Below are 15,245 nucleotides of genomic sequence, written 5' to 3' on the forward strand. Positions count from 1 at the left end.
CACAAACCTCAAGCTTTTTGACGCGTGTCTTTCTTATTCGACATTCTTATTATGACACTATACGTAACCGCACACTACATTCTGGCACCTCCTTCGCAAGCAGTCTTACCAGCTGGCATGACTTGTCAATGCGCACCCTTCGCGAGTGACCACATCAACGCCCGATTCAATCGCTCTTGGGCACACGCGCAAAAGTCTGGACTTGACGGGACTCATGCATTTTCAAAAGGAGGGTCGATCACCCGTGCAAAGAGCGCTCGCTGCTTTGCTCTAACATGTACGTGACGACGCCTCTCTTACTTGGCGAAGCCTTCAACGTGAGCCTTGATGAAGGAGGTTAATTCCGCAGTGAGCTCCTTGGAGGGTTTGCCCTCGGCGACCTTGGCCAGCAAACTGGAGCCGCTGCCCTTGAGGTGCTCGAGGAAGCTTTCCTCCCAAGCCGTGATCTTGTCGGTTGGGATCGAGTCGAGGAGACCAGAGGTACCTGCGAAGATGAGGGGAATCTGGATCTCGGTGGCCATGGGAACGAATTGGGGCTGCTTGAGCAGCTCGACGAGACGACCTCCACGGTCCAGGGTACGACGAGAAGCGGGGTCCAAGTCGGAACCGAATTGGGCGAAGGCAGCAAGCTCACGGTATTGAGCAAGCGACAGCTTCAAGCTACCAGCGACGGACTTGTAGAGCTTGGTCTGGGCGGCAGATCCGACGCGAGATACAGACAGACCGACGTTGACGGCGGGGCGGATACCCTTGAAGAAGAGTTCGGACTCCAGGAAGATCTGACCGTCGGTAATCGAAATGACGTTGGTGGGAATGAAAGCGGATACGTCACCACCCTGAGTCTCGATGACAGGCAGAGCAGTCAGAGATCCACCACCGTGCTTCTCGTTCATCTTGGCAGCACGCTCGAGGAGACGAGAGTGCAGGTAGAAGACGTCACCAGGGTAGGCCTCACGTCCAGGAGGACGACGGAGCAGCAAGGACATTTGACGGTAGGCGACGGCCTGCTTGGACAAGTCATCGTAGATGATCAGAGCGTGGCGACCGTTGTCGCGGAACCACTCTCCAATAGCGCAACCAGAGAAGGGAGCGAGGTATTGCAAGGGAGCAGCCTCAGAAGCAGTGGCGGCGACGATGATGGTGTACTTCATGGCATCGTTGGCCTCGAGAGTCTTGACCAGCTGAGCGACAGTGGAACGCTTTTGTCCGACAGCGACGTAAACACAGTACAGCTTCTGAGACTCGTCCTTTCCGTCGTTCCATCGCTTTTGGTTGAGGATGGTGTCGATGGCGATGGCGGTCTTACCGGTTTGACGGTCACCAATGATCAGCTCACGCTGTCCACGGCCGATGGGAACCATGGCGTCGATGGGCTTGATACCGGTCTGCATGGGCTGGTTGACGGAACGACGGGGCAGAATGCCAGGTGCCTTGAGCGAGGCACGGCGACGCTCAGCGGCCTCGATGGGGCCCTTGCCATCGATTGGGTTACCGAGGGCGTCGACGACACGGCCCAGCATGTTTGGACCGACGGGAACGTCGACGATGGATCCGGTACGCTTGACTGTGTCACCTTCGCGGATGGCACGGTCAGATCCAAAGATGGAGACACCGACGTTGTCGGCTTCCAAGTTGAGGGCCATTCCACGGACACCAGAGCTGAATTCCACCATTTCGTCGGCCATGACATTGCGGAGACCGTAGACACGAGCAATACCATCACCGATGGCTAGAGAGGAGAAGCGTTGCACATGTCAGCGGCGGCTCGCAAGCTGCGTCAAACTGTTTTCGCAAGCGGCAGCTCGTGGTATCCGAGCGGCGTAGAGCCGCGTCATCACCCGCGTACTAAGTTGACAAGTGCGCATCGCACTCCTATCGCAAGTCACACGCCTGAACAAATGCTCGCGCCCTTGGCAAGCAATATGGGGCGATCCGCCCTGCTACGACGCCCAGTACAAGCGCATCTTTAACATGCTCGAGAGCGCGAATGTACTCACTCAGCACACGGCCGGTCTCTTGAACATCACCACCGGAAGATGCGCCAGAGATGCGCTGCTCAAGGATGCTGCTGACTTCAGCGGCAGCTGCAAGGCAAGAAAAGAAGCAGACACTGGTCAGCACAAGACCCGAGGTGTGGACGCATCTACGACTACTCACCAGGCTTGGCCGTCGCGTAAGTGCGAACAGCCGAGGCGACGGAAGGGGCCGCAACGCGAGCCTGACAGGCGACAAGTCAGTTTGTTCATCAGCGCACTGGATTCGCAGGTAAAGGCGGACGAGCGAATGGTCGCTTGAGGCCTGTCCGAAGCTGAGTAGATCCCTCTGATCGGCTTCCTCGTCGATCTTTTTTTCGAACGAGGCCATTCTGTCCGCTCTTTTTCATACGACCTCCCTACTCACAGCTGGTGCGGCAGCGCGTGCCAAGTTGGCAGCGGCGAGTCCTGCAGGTCGAGCGAGCATATTGCAGGTGATTTAAGGGGTCTGCGATGAGAAGAGTGAAGAAGACCTAACCGGAGTGGTGGACTGTGTGAGGAAGGGATAGGGTAGTCTGAGTTGCTAGCTAGCTGATCCTGCTCGGTCTGCTCTGAGCGCGCGCGCGCGACGAAGAACCGCTTGCGCGAGCGGACGGACGGGCGGGGCGGGCGCGAGAGCACGGGCGCCCCGCCCGGCCTTCCCAGCCGTCGACTGTGCTGCTCCCTCGCGCGCTGTTGCTGCTGCTGCTGCTGCAACCGTGCGCGCGCGTGGTCTTCTTCGCTGGCGTGATGCCATGGCACCTGCGCGCGCGGTTGCACTTCTGGGCTGCTGCAGGCGGGCATGTTCGGAGTGCGCGGGTGCTAGACGAGGGCTCGCCAGTACGAGGCCACGTGTACGAACAACGGGTCGATCAAAGTTCTTGAAATCTGATCTTGGCAAGAATCTTCTCGGCCGAGCGAGACTCACGATTCGAAAAATTATTGAAGACCGCACACACCGCAACGTCGTACCCCAATCGAATGACGATTCGAACTCTGGCTACACCACTCACTCAAGGACCCTTTGACAGTCTGCAGTTCCCTTTATCATAGACAGGCAAGATGAGAATCAATCACTGCTTCTTCTGCTCGAGCCCGGTCTACCCGGGCAACGGCATCATGTTCGTTCGCAACGATGCCAAGCAACTCATCTTCTGCAGGTCCAAGTGCCACAAGAACTTCAAGATGAAGAGGAACCCCAGGAAGGTCAAATGGACCAAGGCTTTCAGAAAGGCTGCCGGAAAGGAGATGACGGTGGTGAGTGTCTAGATTCCGGGCTACTGGCGACGACAGGATTCATCTACCAGCGCTTGCCCAGCCCACCGGGAGTAGGGAGGGCGGCTATGCACGATGACTCCTCTTATCCGTGCTGACATTCCCTCCCCCTTTCTTTTTCCACGCCACTCAAAGGACTCGACGCTGGAGTTTGAAAAGCGTCGCAACGTGCCAGTGCGATACTCGCGCGAGCTGGTGCAACAAACACTAAAGGCGATGGAGCGCATCGCCGAAATCCGAGCCAGGCGAGAGAATGCCTTTTACAAGGCGCGCATGCTCAAGGCCAAAGGAGGCGCAGCTGCTCGTCAAGAGAAGGATCGCTTGGAGGTGCACAAGAACAGGCATTTGCAAGGTGCCCTCGGAGCGGACAGGAAACGCTTGGCTGCGCAAAAGGAAAAGTTGGAGAGGATCAAGGTGCAGAACAAGGCCAGAAATGCGGCCAAGAAGAGCGCTCTGACACAGGGGAGCGGCCAGGCCATGTGAGTTGCCCATGATGATCACATTAAATGTCCAAGCTGACTAATTTCCGCATCGCAGGACTATGCAGGTCGATTAAAATCGAGCATGCAGTCGTCTCGGCAACTCGTCACCGTGTTCAAGACTCTTTGTACTTGTATCCATTCACGACTTTCAGCAAATGCAGTCTCCGCGTGCGCTTCATGACTCTCAGCAAATGCATTCTCGGTAGATGCTGGACATTGGTGGCAGGCAAAGGTGAGCGCAAGCTCAGTACATAATGTAGCAAATGTCGAGGGTGACAAAGCCGATGGCGAGGGATATCCAGAAGAAGGCGTTGCCGAGGGTAGGTCTCTGTTTGACCCAGGGTATCTGGCTGATGGCGATCAGAGGAATCTGCGCCATCTGCATGGCAAACAGGTAGCCCCGTATCTTGCCGCTGACGATGGCCATGACGAGCTCGTGAAGAAGTGCAGAGAGCAAAAAGGTCAGGAATAGCGCCAACTGTTTGCTTACGCCCGCAGTTATCGAGTGGGCGTACACATGCCGGAGGAGAAAGGTGTGCACGGGCTTGTTCCACTTTCGACTGAACTCATCCATGCTTCGACTGTTCCACCAGTCCAAGTAGAATTCTCGATCAGCAAATCGCGTCGCTTCCCCAGCGAACGCCAGGGCGCATTCGAACATGACGAAGAAGATGAGAAGGTAGTTGACGAGCATGGGTACGGCCAAGGCGAAAAAGGTCTTGGCGAGCGAGGTTCCCGCTGCAGGTTGATGGGGCATGATCCAGTGTTCTGTGATGACGTAGATGACGCAAAACGTGCCCACGCCTGCTAGAGCCTTTTCAAGCAGGTAGGAGGGGCGAATGCTGCGATGCGGCGCATATCGAGTTGGGAGTGGTCAGCCTTTGTGCGAATGCCGCGCTGCATGCAATATCACTCACGTTTTAACACGAGGATAAGAGAGCTCGTACACCAGCGTGGGGCAGCAGAGATAGTCGAAAAAGTTGCGAAAGGTTACGTTCTGCGGCCAAGAGACGTGCTCGCCAGACTCGTCAGGATCGCTAGAAAGCAGCTCCTCGCGCAACTCTTCAATGTCTTTGGCAAGCTTGCTGACAACCGGGTCAGGGTGGAACGCGAGGGGGTGAGGATCCCTCACAGTGGTTGTATCTCCCGCTGCGCCGCCTTTGCTGCCGACAGGCGCTTGCGACGAGTGAGAACCGGGACTTGTAGGGCCGCTGGTTGTTCGCCTCTTGAGCACGCTGGCATTATTACTATGCCTGAGCCTCGAAGAGCCTCGCTGAGCCTCCAGACTTGCCCAGACGTTCTCGTCTGCTGCAGAGAGCGATGCAGACGCTGCCGCCGAGTCCTCCACTCTCTCCGCTTTGATGCCATTGACGCCGTACCCATTTGTACCCGCTTGGGATTTTGAGGCCTCCGCAAGCGCCACGTTCCACGCTTCTTGCGAGATGCGAGTGCTTTCATGTGGCGCAGCATCTCTGGCAATCTCAGCAACTCTCTCTTCCAGCTGACGTTCCACTCGACGCATTTTCCAGAAGGAGTCGGCCATGGCGCCATTGACGGCGCAGTAGGAATGCACCTTCATCATCATGCTGAGCGTGTGCAGCGTCATGAAGCCCGATTGAACCCATGGCCAGTCCCGATACTGGGTCCACTTGATAACCCCGCCCAGGAGCACGCTCTGCCAGGCGTGTTGGAGCCAGATCAAAGAAGGCCAGTAGCTGAACCAACCTCGCTTGAGCATGATTGCAAAAGGGACGCATATGAAGGTGCTTCCGACCAGAGCTGCATCGCTCAAGACTAGCACACCCGCATCTTTGCTGAAAAGAGTCGCGAAAGCCAAGGAGATGAATTGTCCAGTGGATGCCCAAGAGGTGTAGAACGTGTCCAGCATGAGCAGGAAGAGGGAGATCCAGAAGAGCACATAGAAGCCGCGGAAGCTGTGACGAGCGGAAATCGAAGGATCAGAGCCTCGTCGGCATGGGCATGGAAAAGCTGGTGATCTGCCTACTCACGGATCTCCTGCCGACTCGGCGTTGTACCGGTCAAACTTGGATTCACGAGGGACAAAGGTGACCAAAGCGCGAATCTTTTTGCCTCGCTTTTTGTGGCGGGACGACGCCGCTTCAAGCGGTTTCAGCACGATCGAACCATCCTTGCCGACTTCGTGCTTGACGTCTGTCGTGGGAGCGAAAGGGTGTGCGTCAGCGCGGTGCAGCCAGGCGGGGGCTGCCACATGCCCTTCATCCCTGAGACGCAACACCCCACTCTTTGCAACTCGACGAGCACCTACCTGAAGCGTTGAGGTGCGTGACTTGGGTGGTGTGGCTCTGAGACAGCGTTTCCTCTTTCACAACATCTGCTTCGCCCGCTTGAGTGCCAGGACGCACTACTTCTGTAGTGACAGTCGTGCTAATCTCTGCCGGAGGTTCCCCAGTGCTGATGGTGCTCGCAGTAGCAGCACTGGCGGCCGCAGAGATGGTCGAGTCCAAACGATCTTGCAATTCAGGCCTCGCTGCCGTTTCTGCCGATGTATGCGTATTGGTCGATTCCAAAGCTTCGGATGCGCTTGCCCCATTCACCAGAACTTTTGGAACTTTTACCGATGCTTTGTCGCCGTCGGCTTGTGACTGTGACTGCGAGTGCGACGGCGTGAGAGGTTGAATGTTCTCTTTCGTGTCGGGCTCGGGCGTGAGTCCTGTCCGAGAAGCACGCCTGTGCGAACCGGACAGCCTGTTTCGCAGCTTGTTGCCCAGAGTCGACATTGTACAAATGCTTTGCAGAGGAGGGCTGTGGGTGTCTGTCTGGAGCGGTCTGCAGCCACGACGCGCTGCTGTGTATGGGCTGCACCTGAAAATAAAATAGGATTGACAGACGGACGGCGTCTGGCAGAAGCGGAAGTCGATGTTCCGAGCTAATCAATCTAGCTCGGCGGTTAGCAGCTGAAAAGAGGTGCGGAGCGGGTGGCGTGGGGAGTGCGGCCCGATGTCTGCCGTGGCTATCCGGCTTGCCATGGATGATGGCGTGGTCTTGTTGCGCTCGAGGGTGCTCAGTAATGTTAAGAGAGGTGCATGGGCGTGCGTGCGGGCGTGCTAGCACAACTTGTTGACCTCCACCATGCAAAGTCAAAACATCGGAGCTGATGGATGCGTGGGGGAATATGAAAAGAGGAGCCCCTGCGGGCAACACACCGGCGGCGGCGGCGGCGGCAGTGGCACGGTGCAGCAGCAGCAGTCGTGAGTTGCAGCTCTCAACTGCGCGCGAGCTCTCGATCAAGATCTGCTGTTACATGTGCTGCGCTTTCGCGTGTCACGCACATCACAAATAACAATTTAAAGCAGCAATTTGCATGAGCACGGCCGGCGCAATCTTGAATTGAATAACGTGCCCTGCTGCAGCATGACGATCGAGCCAGCCAGCCATGCAGCAGTCGAGTGAGTAAAGGGCGGCCGTGCAAAACGCCGCCCGCCGTCTTTGCGATTTGATTGGCTCCAGCCTCGTTCACGATTCACGATCGTTCATCCATTCGCGCTTCGCATTCTTGATTCAGCGCTTAATTGGCGCGCTCGGTCGAGATCCAAGCAGACCGTGCACAGCGTCAACGGCAGGATGAGCCCGCCGCGCACATCTCAAATCAATCGATTGACCGTCCAGTCGTTGCAACAATGCAGTCAACAGCGGCGTCTGGACTACAGCCATGCGAGTAGTCAGACAGCTGGCTGGGCGGGTGCAGCAGGCTGCGTCGTGGATGGCTCGGCTGCATGCTTGGAGTAAAAATCGCCAACCTCCTTTTCGAGGTAGTCCCAAGCCTTTTGCTGCTCTTCGACATTCTCTGCCAGAGCATGCTGCGTCTTGAACTGTTGATCGAGGGGTGCACGTCAAAGAATAGCGATTGCTGATGGTCAGACAGGCGCCCAAGCCTCGCTTCTACGGGCCGCTCACCTTGCGTGCCCAAGGAACGTAGTACTCTCCAGAGTCGGCTAGGGTGACATTGGGCGAAGTGGCGCAATAGAGCTGCGTCACCGCACCGAGCTCGACGCTGGACATGAAGACTGTGAGAAAGGGTCCCATGTACCTGTACAGGTCGCTCGCAATGAGTCCTGGATGCAGCGAAGTGACGACGACGCCATCATCTTTGAGCTGGCGCGCCAGCACCTTGGCTTGCTGTATGTTGACCAATTTGCTGGGGGAACATGCGAGCACTCTCAGCATGCTTCTTTGCCAGCGGGCAACATGCCAACACTCTTAGCATGCTTCTTTGCCAGCAGGCAACATGCGAGCACTCTTGGCATGCTTCTTTGCCAGCGGGCAACTTGCCAACACTCTTAGCATGCTTCTTTGCCAGCAGGCAACATGCGAGCACTCTTAGCATGCTTCTTTGCCAGCGGGCAACATGCGAGCACTCTTAGCATGCTTCTTTGCCAGCATGGGCCCACACTCACCTTTGACCGTACAAGGGCGCGGGCGCGAGTCTCGCAATGTTGGGCTCCTTGACCGCCTCAAAGTCGAGCTTTTTGGGCGCCATGTTCCAATGCGCAGCGCTGCTGACATATACGATGCGCACAGAGTCGGGAGGAGAAGATGCGGCAGTCTTTTTTATCAGGGGTAGCAGCGTCTGGGTAAAGGCGTGGTGACCAATATTGTTGGTGCCTTTTAATCGTGCTACGCATGAGCATCCATTGCGCTTTTCCCGATTCGCACGATGACTCACCAAAGGTCAACTCGTAACCATCCAAAGTCTTGCTTCCTCTTGGCGGAGTCATGACGCCAGCCGAGTCTGTCGTGGGGGGCAAGCAAGAATCAGGAAGCGCGAGCTTAGGCGACGCCACATGTGTCGCGCTCACTGATCAGCACGTCCAATCTCGTCTCTTTGCTCAGAAACTCCTCGGCAGCAGCCTTGACAGCGACCAAGCTTCCCAAGTCGAGCTTGAGCAGCACCACATCAGCATCTGCCTGCGCCTTTTTGATCTTTTCAATCGCTTCCTGTCCCTTTTCCGTATTTCTACAAGCAAGGTATACTTTGGCGTGCTTGGCCGCAAGAGCTTTGGCGGTGACAAATCCGATGCCGGTGTTGGCTCCAGTTACTAGGTGCACACGGCCAGTCTGGTCTGGGACATCGGCCGCATTGTAGGGAGATTTGCCGGCGAAGATGCCGTTTCCTCGAATCAGATCCATCAACATGGTACAATGCAGGGGGGGAGGGGGGGGGGGGGGGGAATTTGACGGTGTAGACAAGGTGGATGCGGTGGTGCAAGCTCCCGATTGCGGATCCTCCTTTTATGCCGTAGACTCGCTTGGGCCTTGCTCACGTCGCCAACTCACGAGTCACGAGGTGGCTATACAGATCGCAGCGGGGTTTTCTAGCTTTACTCAACTAACGAAATCTTGAATCGGAGCCGAGCATGCAAGGCAGCTGCTGATGCAGCTGCGAGTGCGGAATCACGAACGAATATGATCGTTACGCAAGAATTCCGCGGGTCATCAAGAAAGTGGAGGTGTTGAAAGGCGGTCGGCATACGCTGCACGTACGCGGTGGCGGCAGGAGAACACACGCTTTATATCGGAGTCGCGCAACGCACACAGTCACTAGTTGAAGAGTCAAACTCTAGCCATAGTCACGAGTGTATTCATTCATACCGATATCGGCACATTATCTCACACGGATCCTGGCGGCCTTCAGGAGCGCGCGCGTAAATGTAGCAAGGAGATCGTCGGGCTGCTCAAGACCAGTGGACACGCGGACCAGGCTGGCAGGAACACCATATTCTGCCGCCCAATCAAGCTCAGTGTAATGTGCCAAGATGGCGTATCTACGCGAGGTCACGAGTCTGGTCAGCCCCCCTCCCCGTCTGCTTTGCGCTAGTCCAGCTCGACTCACGGAGATGCCAAGGTGAAGTTGCTACCGAGACTTGGACCCTTGGCCACGTCGAGATTGTCGTAAAACACCTGCGCATGCTTTGGCGTCTCAAACGTGATGCTGAGAAGGCCACCGTAGCGACCCTGCTTGTCGGCTGCAGCACTCGTCGTGCAGCCGTTCGCACTGGCTTCGTCGGCTGGTAGCAGCGGGGTCTTGCGTCGACAAGCATCGTAGGCATCACGAGTGACGTATTTTGGCTGTCATTGCGCAGGTGAGCAAGCCAAGGTCAGACGCTTGAACGCGGATATCGACGACAATTCCACTCACATAAAAGACGTCTGTGATGACGCCTCTGCCGCGCTCTTCGTACAAAAAGTCGGCAAGAGCTTCGGCATTCTCATTGATGCGTACCACTCGTTTGGCAAAGTTGCGCGAGTTGCGTTCCATCACACAGGCATCACCTCCGTAGTACGTGTCTTCGTACTCTTGCTCGAATACCTGACGAAGAAGCGCAGCATGCTTTGAGCGTGGATTGAGTACAAGGCTGGGGACGTAGAGCAAAGTCAGCCTCGGAAATGGTGCGCTTCGCATACATCATTCAGCTCACCTTCCGCCCATGACATTGGTATCGCCGCTGAATACTTTCGTAAGACTGCTGACCACAATGTCAGCGTAAGGCAGCACCTCTACGTTTAGAAAGTTCCCGATGGTCTCATCCACGACGATCAGAAAGCCGTACTGATCAGCAAGTTGGCGCAGCCGGTTGAGATCGGGCGAACGCAGGAGGGGGTTGGAGGGAAACTCGCAAAAGAGAGCCAATGGTTTCGTGTCCATGCTCTGTAAAGCGCTCTCCAGGTCTGCAAGGTCAGAGCTGGTTCCATGCCCATAGAAGAGTGCGCCGTCGCCCCATTTTTGCAGAATCTTGAGCGTGTCGAGGTAAGGAAAGCTGCGATAGAGACGGCGGGGGAGGCACGGTCAAGGGGGGGCGCGTGCGTCAACATTCGCACAGACTCACCCAAAGCAGACGCTCCTCCCAAGATTGGTGGGTGACGCCTCGCCAGTCGTCTGGCCGGTCATTTGCGCTCTCTTCCATCTCAACGCCGTCTGGTGCGCATGAAAGATGGCGCTCATGCCGGAGGGCAACAGGAACACGTCCTTTTCATCGAGATTTGTACCTGTTCGAAGCGTGTCTGCCGTCGCTGAAACGTCAGTTTGCGAGGCTGTACCGTCGCGATCTATGAGAAGTGTGCCGGCAATCCTGCGTCGAAGAGCTGCCTTTGCGAGGTCTCCCATGGAGGATGGCAAGACTCGAGCATAGCGCTCTTCGAGGTAAGCCACCTGGTCCGCACTAGCGTCTACATCATTCGTGAGGCGCAGCGCCGTGGGACTGGGTGGTAATAATGTACCACTGGTGGACATGGAGGCCAATGCACCGGACGAGGAATTGCTCCTCGCATAATGGCGATTCCTCGCGCGCGGTGCAGGGATCTCGACAAGAGGTGCTGCTCCATGTGCTTGTGCATCATTTGCCGTCCTGACGTTTAGCGCGTTTTGCTGATCTGTTGCCGTCATTGCTGCCCCGTCTACATCCAGCCGGGCGAGGACGTCTTGGGCGAAGCGAGAGGAAATGCCGTCACCTGTGTGTTGCCAGTAGCTCTTTGCCAAAGACCAAACGCTAGAGGGAAAGAGGACAATGTAGAGTAGCATGTAGTCGTGCGGTGCCGCGCCGCACGGATTGATGGAAGCAGCGCTGCTCGTGGGTGTGGGTGGTGCGGCGCTTGGCTGTATCCGGTACTCTACCACTCGTATCGAAGGCGTCGCGGAGGCGCTGCTTGCTGTCAGAGCCCATTGAGAGAGCATAAACTGCCTGCATCGTTCTGCCACTCTTGCGCTTGGTACGAGAAGACATTGTTCCTCCACATCTCCGCTTGCGCCACCAAACTTGCGCAGCATGAGCGCTGCGAGCTACGCGTCAGCGTGGGAGGGTGGACGTGAGCCCGCGTCAGCGTGGCATAGGTGGACGTGAGCCCTTGCTTCTCGCGCCCTGCTTCATTCACTCGCGCCTTGACACTCGCGCCTTGACACTCGCGCCTTGCTTCACTCACCTTTTGCACAAGTCTGTGGATGAAGAATCGAGGATAGCCGGTTTCCATGACATCGCCAAGCTTGCCCTCCTCGTAATCGACATTGTCTTGCCATTTGGGAAGACTGACGGAGACGGCGTGGGCAGTAGCGGGCGGTACCGAAGTACCGACAGCATGATCGTCGGCAGGGTCGCGGGCAGGAGGAGCGAGCGCCGTAGCAGTGGGCTCGGTTCGAGAGGATGTGGACGAGCTTGCGGGAGCGACGTGATGGCCGGACGTCGGTGCTGCTGGTGGGAGCGGTGTAGCCGATGGCTGGCTGCTGCGCGCGAGTGGTGGAGCCGATGGCTGGCTGCTGCGCGCGAGTGGTGGAGCCGATGGCTGGCTGCTGCTACTCGCGTGGGGTCGCGGCAAAGCCATCTCGATGACTTGGGCAAGTTCCGCTTCGACCTGCTTCCTGTCCGTCACGAGGTGTGCGATGGTTGATCGCGCGGTTCTCACCGCCACCAAGTCGATGTCTGCCCGAGGAAAGCCTTGAGCATCGATGAGCTGCGTGTCCGGCCTGACGCTGTGTGACGCGAGCACTTTATTTTGTGCTGCGATTTCGTCGTCGATGGCACGTCGCTTTTCAGACAGAGCCAAGGCTCTTGTGCGAGCATCTGCGGGCGAAATTGGAGCTGCGCTGCCAATGTTGGCTGCAAGTTGGTCGCCACTGTGGCCTACGGGAACAGGCATGGTTGGGGAGCTGATTTCGGGAAAGTGCAAGGTCAGATGGTGCTGCAGAGATGGTGCGCAGGTAAGAGCGGGAGGGGGGGAGGGGAAGGTAAGGTAAGGTTCACGATTGTCTCGGCGGGAAGAATTGAAGTCACGAGTCGCAAGTCACGATCGATCGCGCCTTGAGTCTCGAGTCATGTGCAGCAATTAAGCGCATGCCGCGCATATGAGTGGCGCGCGCCGGCGGACCTTTTGGTCGTTCCTCCGCCGCGAGTGGGCGAGCGGGCGAGCCTTGGCGACTCGATCGTGACGTGACTTGCCACTCAAGACTGGTCCTAGGCAGCATGGGACGTGCTGGATACCGACCCGTGCCGTGGGCGCGCGAGCCTACATCAGTAGCGAGTCGGTGTCTTTTTGAATCACGAGTGGAGTCGTGAGTCATGGATTCGCGCGCGCGAGCCAAGAGTCGGTGTGTTTAGCGCGCGTCGGTGCGTGTCGTGTGAGCCGCACTCCAGCAGATGCACAAGATTCGTGATTGAGCAAGACATCTCTCTAACGCACTCTTGCCTCAAGTCGTGAGTGTGCTGCCAACTTTTGACCATGAAATTACAAATGACAGTGTGCAGCAAGCTCAAAAGATGGTGGTGATGCAGCATAGCAGTGTATGATGTGACCTGGCATGACAGAGACTTGTCAGCAGTAGTCAGTAAACAAGTACCTGCAATGTGCTTTTTTTAGAGCCAAGCCTTTATATCAGTGCCAGAAGCTCAGAGATCATTAGTCTGACGGGGAAATGGCTCAGTGGTAGAGTGTCTTGTTCGCACATTGAGAGCTTTTACAGTGATCATATGTAGACCTCGAGAAGGTCCGGGGTTCAATCCCCCGTTTCTCCAATCGGACGCATTTTTTTTCCTCTAAAATTCACATCACGAGTTGCGCCAGAGTGCATATCCAAACCCCAAATGCGTATCTGCACGTGTCCCTGGGATGAATTACTGGACTTGTGTGCGCTTGTATAGGTTGCTAGCTTGCCTGAGAAGGGTGTCAATGCATCAGACCAGCGCAGAGCGTGGCTTGAGAAAGGTGTAGACACATCAGGTCAACACGAAGCACGCTTGGCAGCGTGCTTCTACCTGTTTGTGTGCATCACCTTCTTGGTCCACACCGTCCTCTTCATGGGCCAGCGTCTTTTAATGTGCACCAACGCGTGACTCAACGCCTCAAGTGATTTCGAATATTTGCAAAAGAGGGTAGCAGATCACGTCAGTTGCGATCTTGAAAGACTTGCACATACAATGCAATGCTTGGGGATCATTGGGACACCTGGATGTGTTTGGTCGGTAACCCGCACGTGATGAGTAGATGGGCAGGGAAAGTGTTCGACTTGCGGAAGCGCAGTTGAAGGTAGGATCGGACTTAAGATGAGAGCATAAGTGATGTATTTGTGAGAGTCAATGGCTCTTGTACCTTGGGTTCTTATAGGCGTTGGGCGCCTATAAGGCATATGTCATGGTTGTGCTATACATCGCGAGTGACTTAGGGATCTAGGGGTTTGTATGCGTGCACAGAGGGACAAATGCGTATACGAGAGAAGCCACAATGAACGGGAGTGGCTTTGTTGGTCTATTTGGTTCAGGAAGCAGGCCTCAACGTGTGGCGGTGTTGTCGTGGCTTGGTGGCTTGATTGGTGGCGCGAGGCCTAGGCTGTGCCACATGCACGTACCCTGTGTACGTATTAGTGTAGCTGATACATACACCGCTATGTTCTCTCGTGCAATAGTCGTGAACCCAAACAGATGTACAAATACTAGGCCCAAGTACAAATGGTGATGATTTTAACAGATTGGGGTCTTGCTCGCAACATCTGTTTGGCATCGGGAAACAACTTTTACAGAATGTGCAGCCTCTAGGTCTCCTCAAGCATGAGCCTGGGCTCCATTTTGGTTGCAGTCGACCACACAAATTGAGGGGGCCTTGGAGCACAGTGAATGTTGACTGACATTACAACAGCTTGCCATTGGATTACACAGGCGTCTATTTTTTAGACATCATGACTTGGACCAAGCTTGTCACCAAAGAGACAAATACTATGTGAGGTAGAACTACTGTCAGACATGTACTCATACAGTGGTGAGAACTGCTGAGCAGCCTACTATTTGTGCTCAGCAAGCTCCTGATCCCTTTGATATCTGTTCTTTGCTGAGCTAACATTGCAACTGTCCTCTTGTCTACTGGGCTTCTGGAGCAGCTTGGCATATTTCGAAGCTTGCCTCTCAATTGATCCCTTCGAAGGGAGGCTGGCTCAGAGTTTTCTGAGCTTCAGATGTGCATAGTCGGTGCAAGCTGGCAGTGGCAGAAATGATGTTCCCATGCAATGCAAGGTCTGGTTTGTGCTGTGCTCAAGACCACAAGCAAGTGGCCTGCTGCTGAGCAAAGTGTTTCTGCACAGTGAGCATTTCTGGCTTCTTGGCACTTGAGCAAGCTCCTGCTGAGCACCACAAAGCATTCTGAGCGGCTGAATGATATGCAGCTGCTCTGCATTGACATGCCCCTGCCCAACTAATAGATTTTGCTGGAGTATTTGCTTTTGGATGAGCCTGTAAGCAACAAGCTTCATTCAAAGCTTACCCAGCTGCCTCCTGTTAAGTGCTTCCAATTTTTTTGTCAGGTGCTTTGTGCCATTACTGCGCTTCCATTGCCACATTGTGCTCAAGTCTGGTCCATGCTTTGGCCAGTTGATTTCCCACCGGCCCCCTAATCTTCCTTTGTTTTGCTTTGGCTTGGGGAAAGGTTTGAGATCGTGCTGAGAGGTGTTGTAAAGAAGCGACGC

The 15,245-nt window shown here is 55.7% G+C and overlaps 5 protein-coding genes and 1 non-coding gene across 6 annotated transcripts; 2 read left to right on the forward strand and 4 right to left on the reverse strand.

Moving 5' to 3' along the window:
• Positions 1-11: 11 nt before the first annotated feature.
• Positions 12-2,553, reverse strand: IE81DRAFT_323346 (putative H+-transporting ATP synthase alpha chain, mitochondrial). The gene is made up of 4 exons (XM_025513916.1): positions 2,401-2,553; positions 2,158-2,218; positions 1,998-2,084; positions 12-1,729 (listed from the first exon to the last, which is right to left on the reverse strand). Exons 1-4 carry the CDS (start codon positions 2,458-2,460, stop codon positions 297-299), a joined length of 1,641 nt encoding a protein of 546 aa, XP_025369741.1. The 5' UTR covers positions 2,461-2,553; the 3' UTR covers positions 12-296.
• Positions 2,554-2,992: 439 nt separating this feature from the next.
• Positions 2,993-3,955, forward strand: IE81DRAFT_366512 (hypothetical protein). The gene is made up of 3 exons (XM_025517013.1): positions 2,993-3,269; positions 3,423-3,766; positions 3,825-3,955. Exons 1-3 carry the CDS (start codon positions 3,075-3,077, stop codon positions 3,841-3,843), a joined length of 558 nt encoding a protein of 185 aa, XP_025369742.1. The 5' UTR covers positions 2,993-3,074; the 3' UTR covers positions 3,844-3,955.
• A 58-nt stretch (positions 3,956-4,013) lies between these two features.
• On the reverse strand, positions 4,014-6,528 carry IE81DRAFT_330117 (MBOAT-domain-containing protein; the record flags this gene model as incomplete). Its single annotated transcript, XM_025515178.1, has 4 exons — positions 4,014-4,611; positions 4,687-5,703; positions 5,779-5,941; positions 6,057-6,528. 4 exons carry the CDS (start codon positions 6,526-6,528, stop codon positions 4,014-4,016), a joined length of 2,250 nt encoding a protein of 749 aa, XP_025369743.1.
• Positions 6,529-7,470: 942 nt separating this feature from the next.
• IE81DRAFT_334474 (NAD-P-binding protein) lies at positions 7,471-8,944 on the reverse strand (the record flags this gene model as incomplete). The annotated part of the gene is made up of 5 exons (XM_025515412.1): positions 7,471-7,620; positions 7,706-7,946; positions 8,206-8,413; positions 8,475-8,540; positions 8,608-8,944. 5 exons carry the CDS (start codon positions 8,942-8,944, stop codon positions 7,471-7,473), a joined length of 1,002 nt encoding a protein of 333 aa, XP_025369744.1.
• Positions 8,945-9,413: 469 nt separating this feature from the next.
• IE81DRAFT_289992 (PLP-dependent transferase) lies at positions 9,414-12,121 on the reverse strand (the record flags this gene model as incomplete). Its single annotated transcript, XM_025511838.1, has 6 exons — positions 9,414-9,573; positions 9,642-9,877; positions 9,948-10,164; positions 10,228-10,566; positions 10,636-11,585; positions 11,726-12,121. The coding sequence occupies 6 exons, from the start codon at positions 12,119-12,121 to the stop codon at positions 9,414-9,416; spliced, it is 2,298 nt and encodes a 765-aa protein (XP_025369745.1).
• Positions 12,122-13,202: 1,081 nt separating this feature from the next.
• Positions 13,203-13,308, forward strand: IE81DRAFT_t15. Its single transcript has one exon. It is a non-coding gene; the product is annotated as a tRNA-Ala (tRNA).
• The last annotated feature ends 1,937 nt before the right edge of the window (positions 13,309-15,245 follow it).

Source organism: Ceraceosorus guamensis (assembly GCF_003144195.1).
Source record: "Ceraceosorus guamensis strain MCA 4658 unplaced genomic scaffold IE81scaffold_28, whole genome shotgun sequence".
Classification (NCBI taxonomy): Eukaryota; Fungi; Basidiomycota; class Exobasidiomycetes; order Ceraceosorales; family Ceraceosoraceae; genus Ceraceosorus; species Ceraceosorus guamensis.

Bases quoted from the DNA above. Each gene is read 5' to 3' on its own strand.
- IE81DRAFT_323346 (XM_025513916.1), bottom strand. From the start codon at position 2,460: ATGCTCGCTCGACCTGCAGGACTCGCCGCTGCCAACTTGGCACGCGCT. The intron at 2,219-2,400 runs GTGAGTAGGGAG...GTCGCCTGTCAG, and splicing joins CACGCGCTGCCGCACCAGCT to GCTCGCGTTGCGGCCCCTTC. The intron at 1,730-1,997 runs GTGAGTACATTC...TCTCCTCTCTAG, and splicing joins AGAGACCGGCCGTGTGCTGA to CCATCGGTGATGGTATTGCT.
- IE81DRAFT_366512 (XM_025517013.1), top strand. From the start codon at position 3,075: ATGAGAATCAATCACTGCTTCTTCTGCTCGAGCCCGGTCTACCCGGGC. The intron at 3,270-3,422 runs GTGAGTGTCTAG...CGCCACTCAAAG, and splicing joins CCGGAAAGGAGATGACGGTG to GACTCGACGCTGGAGTTTGA.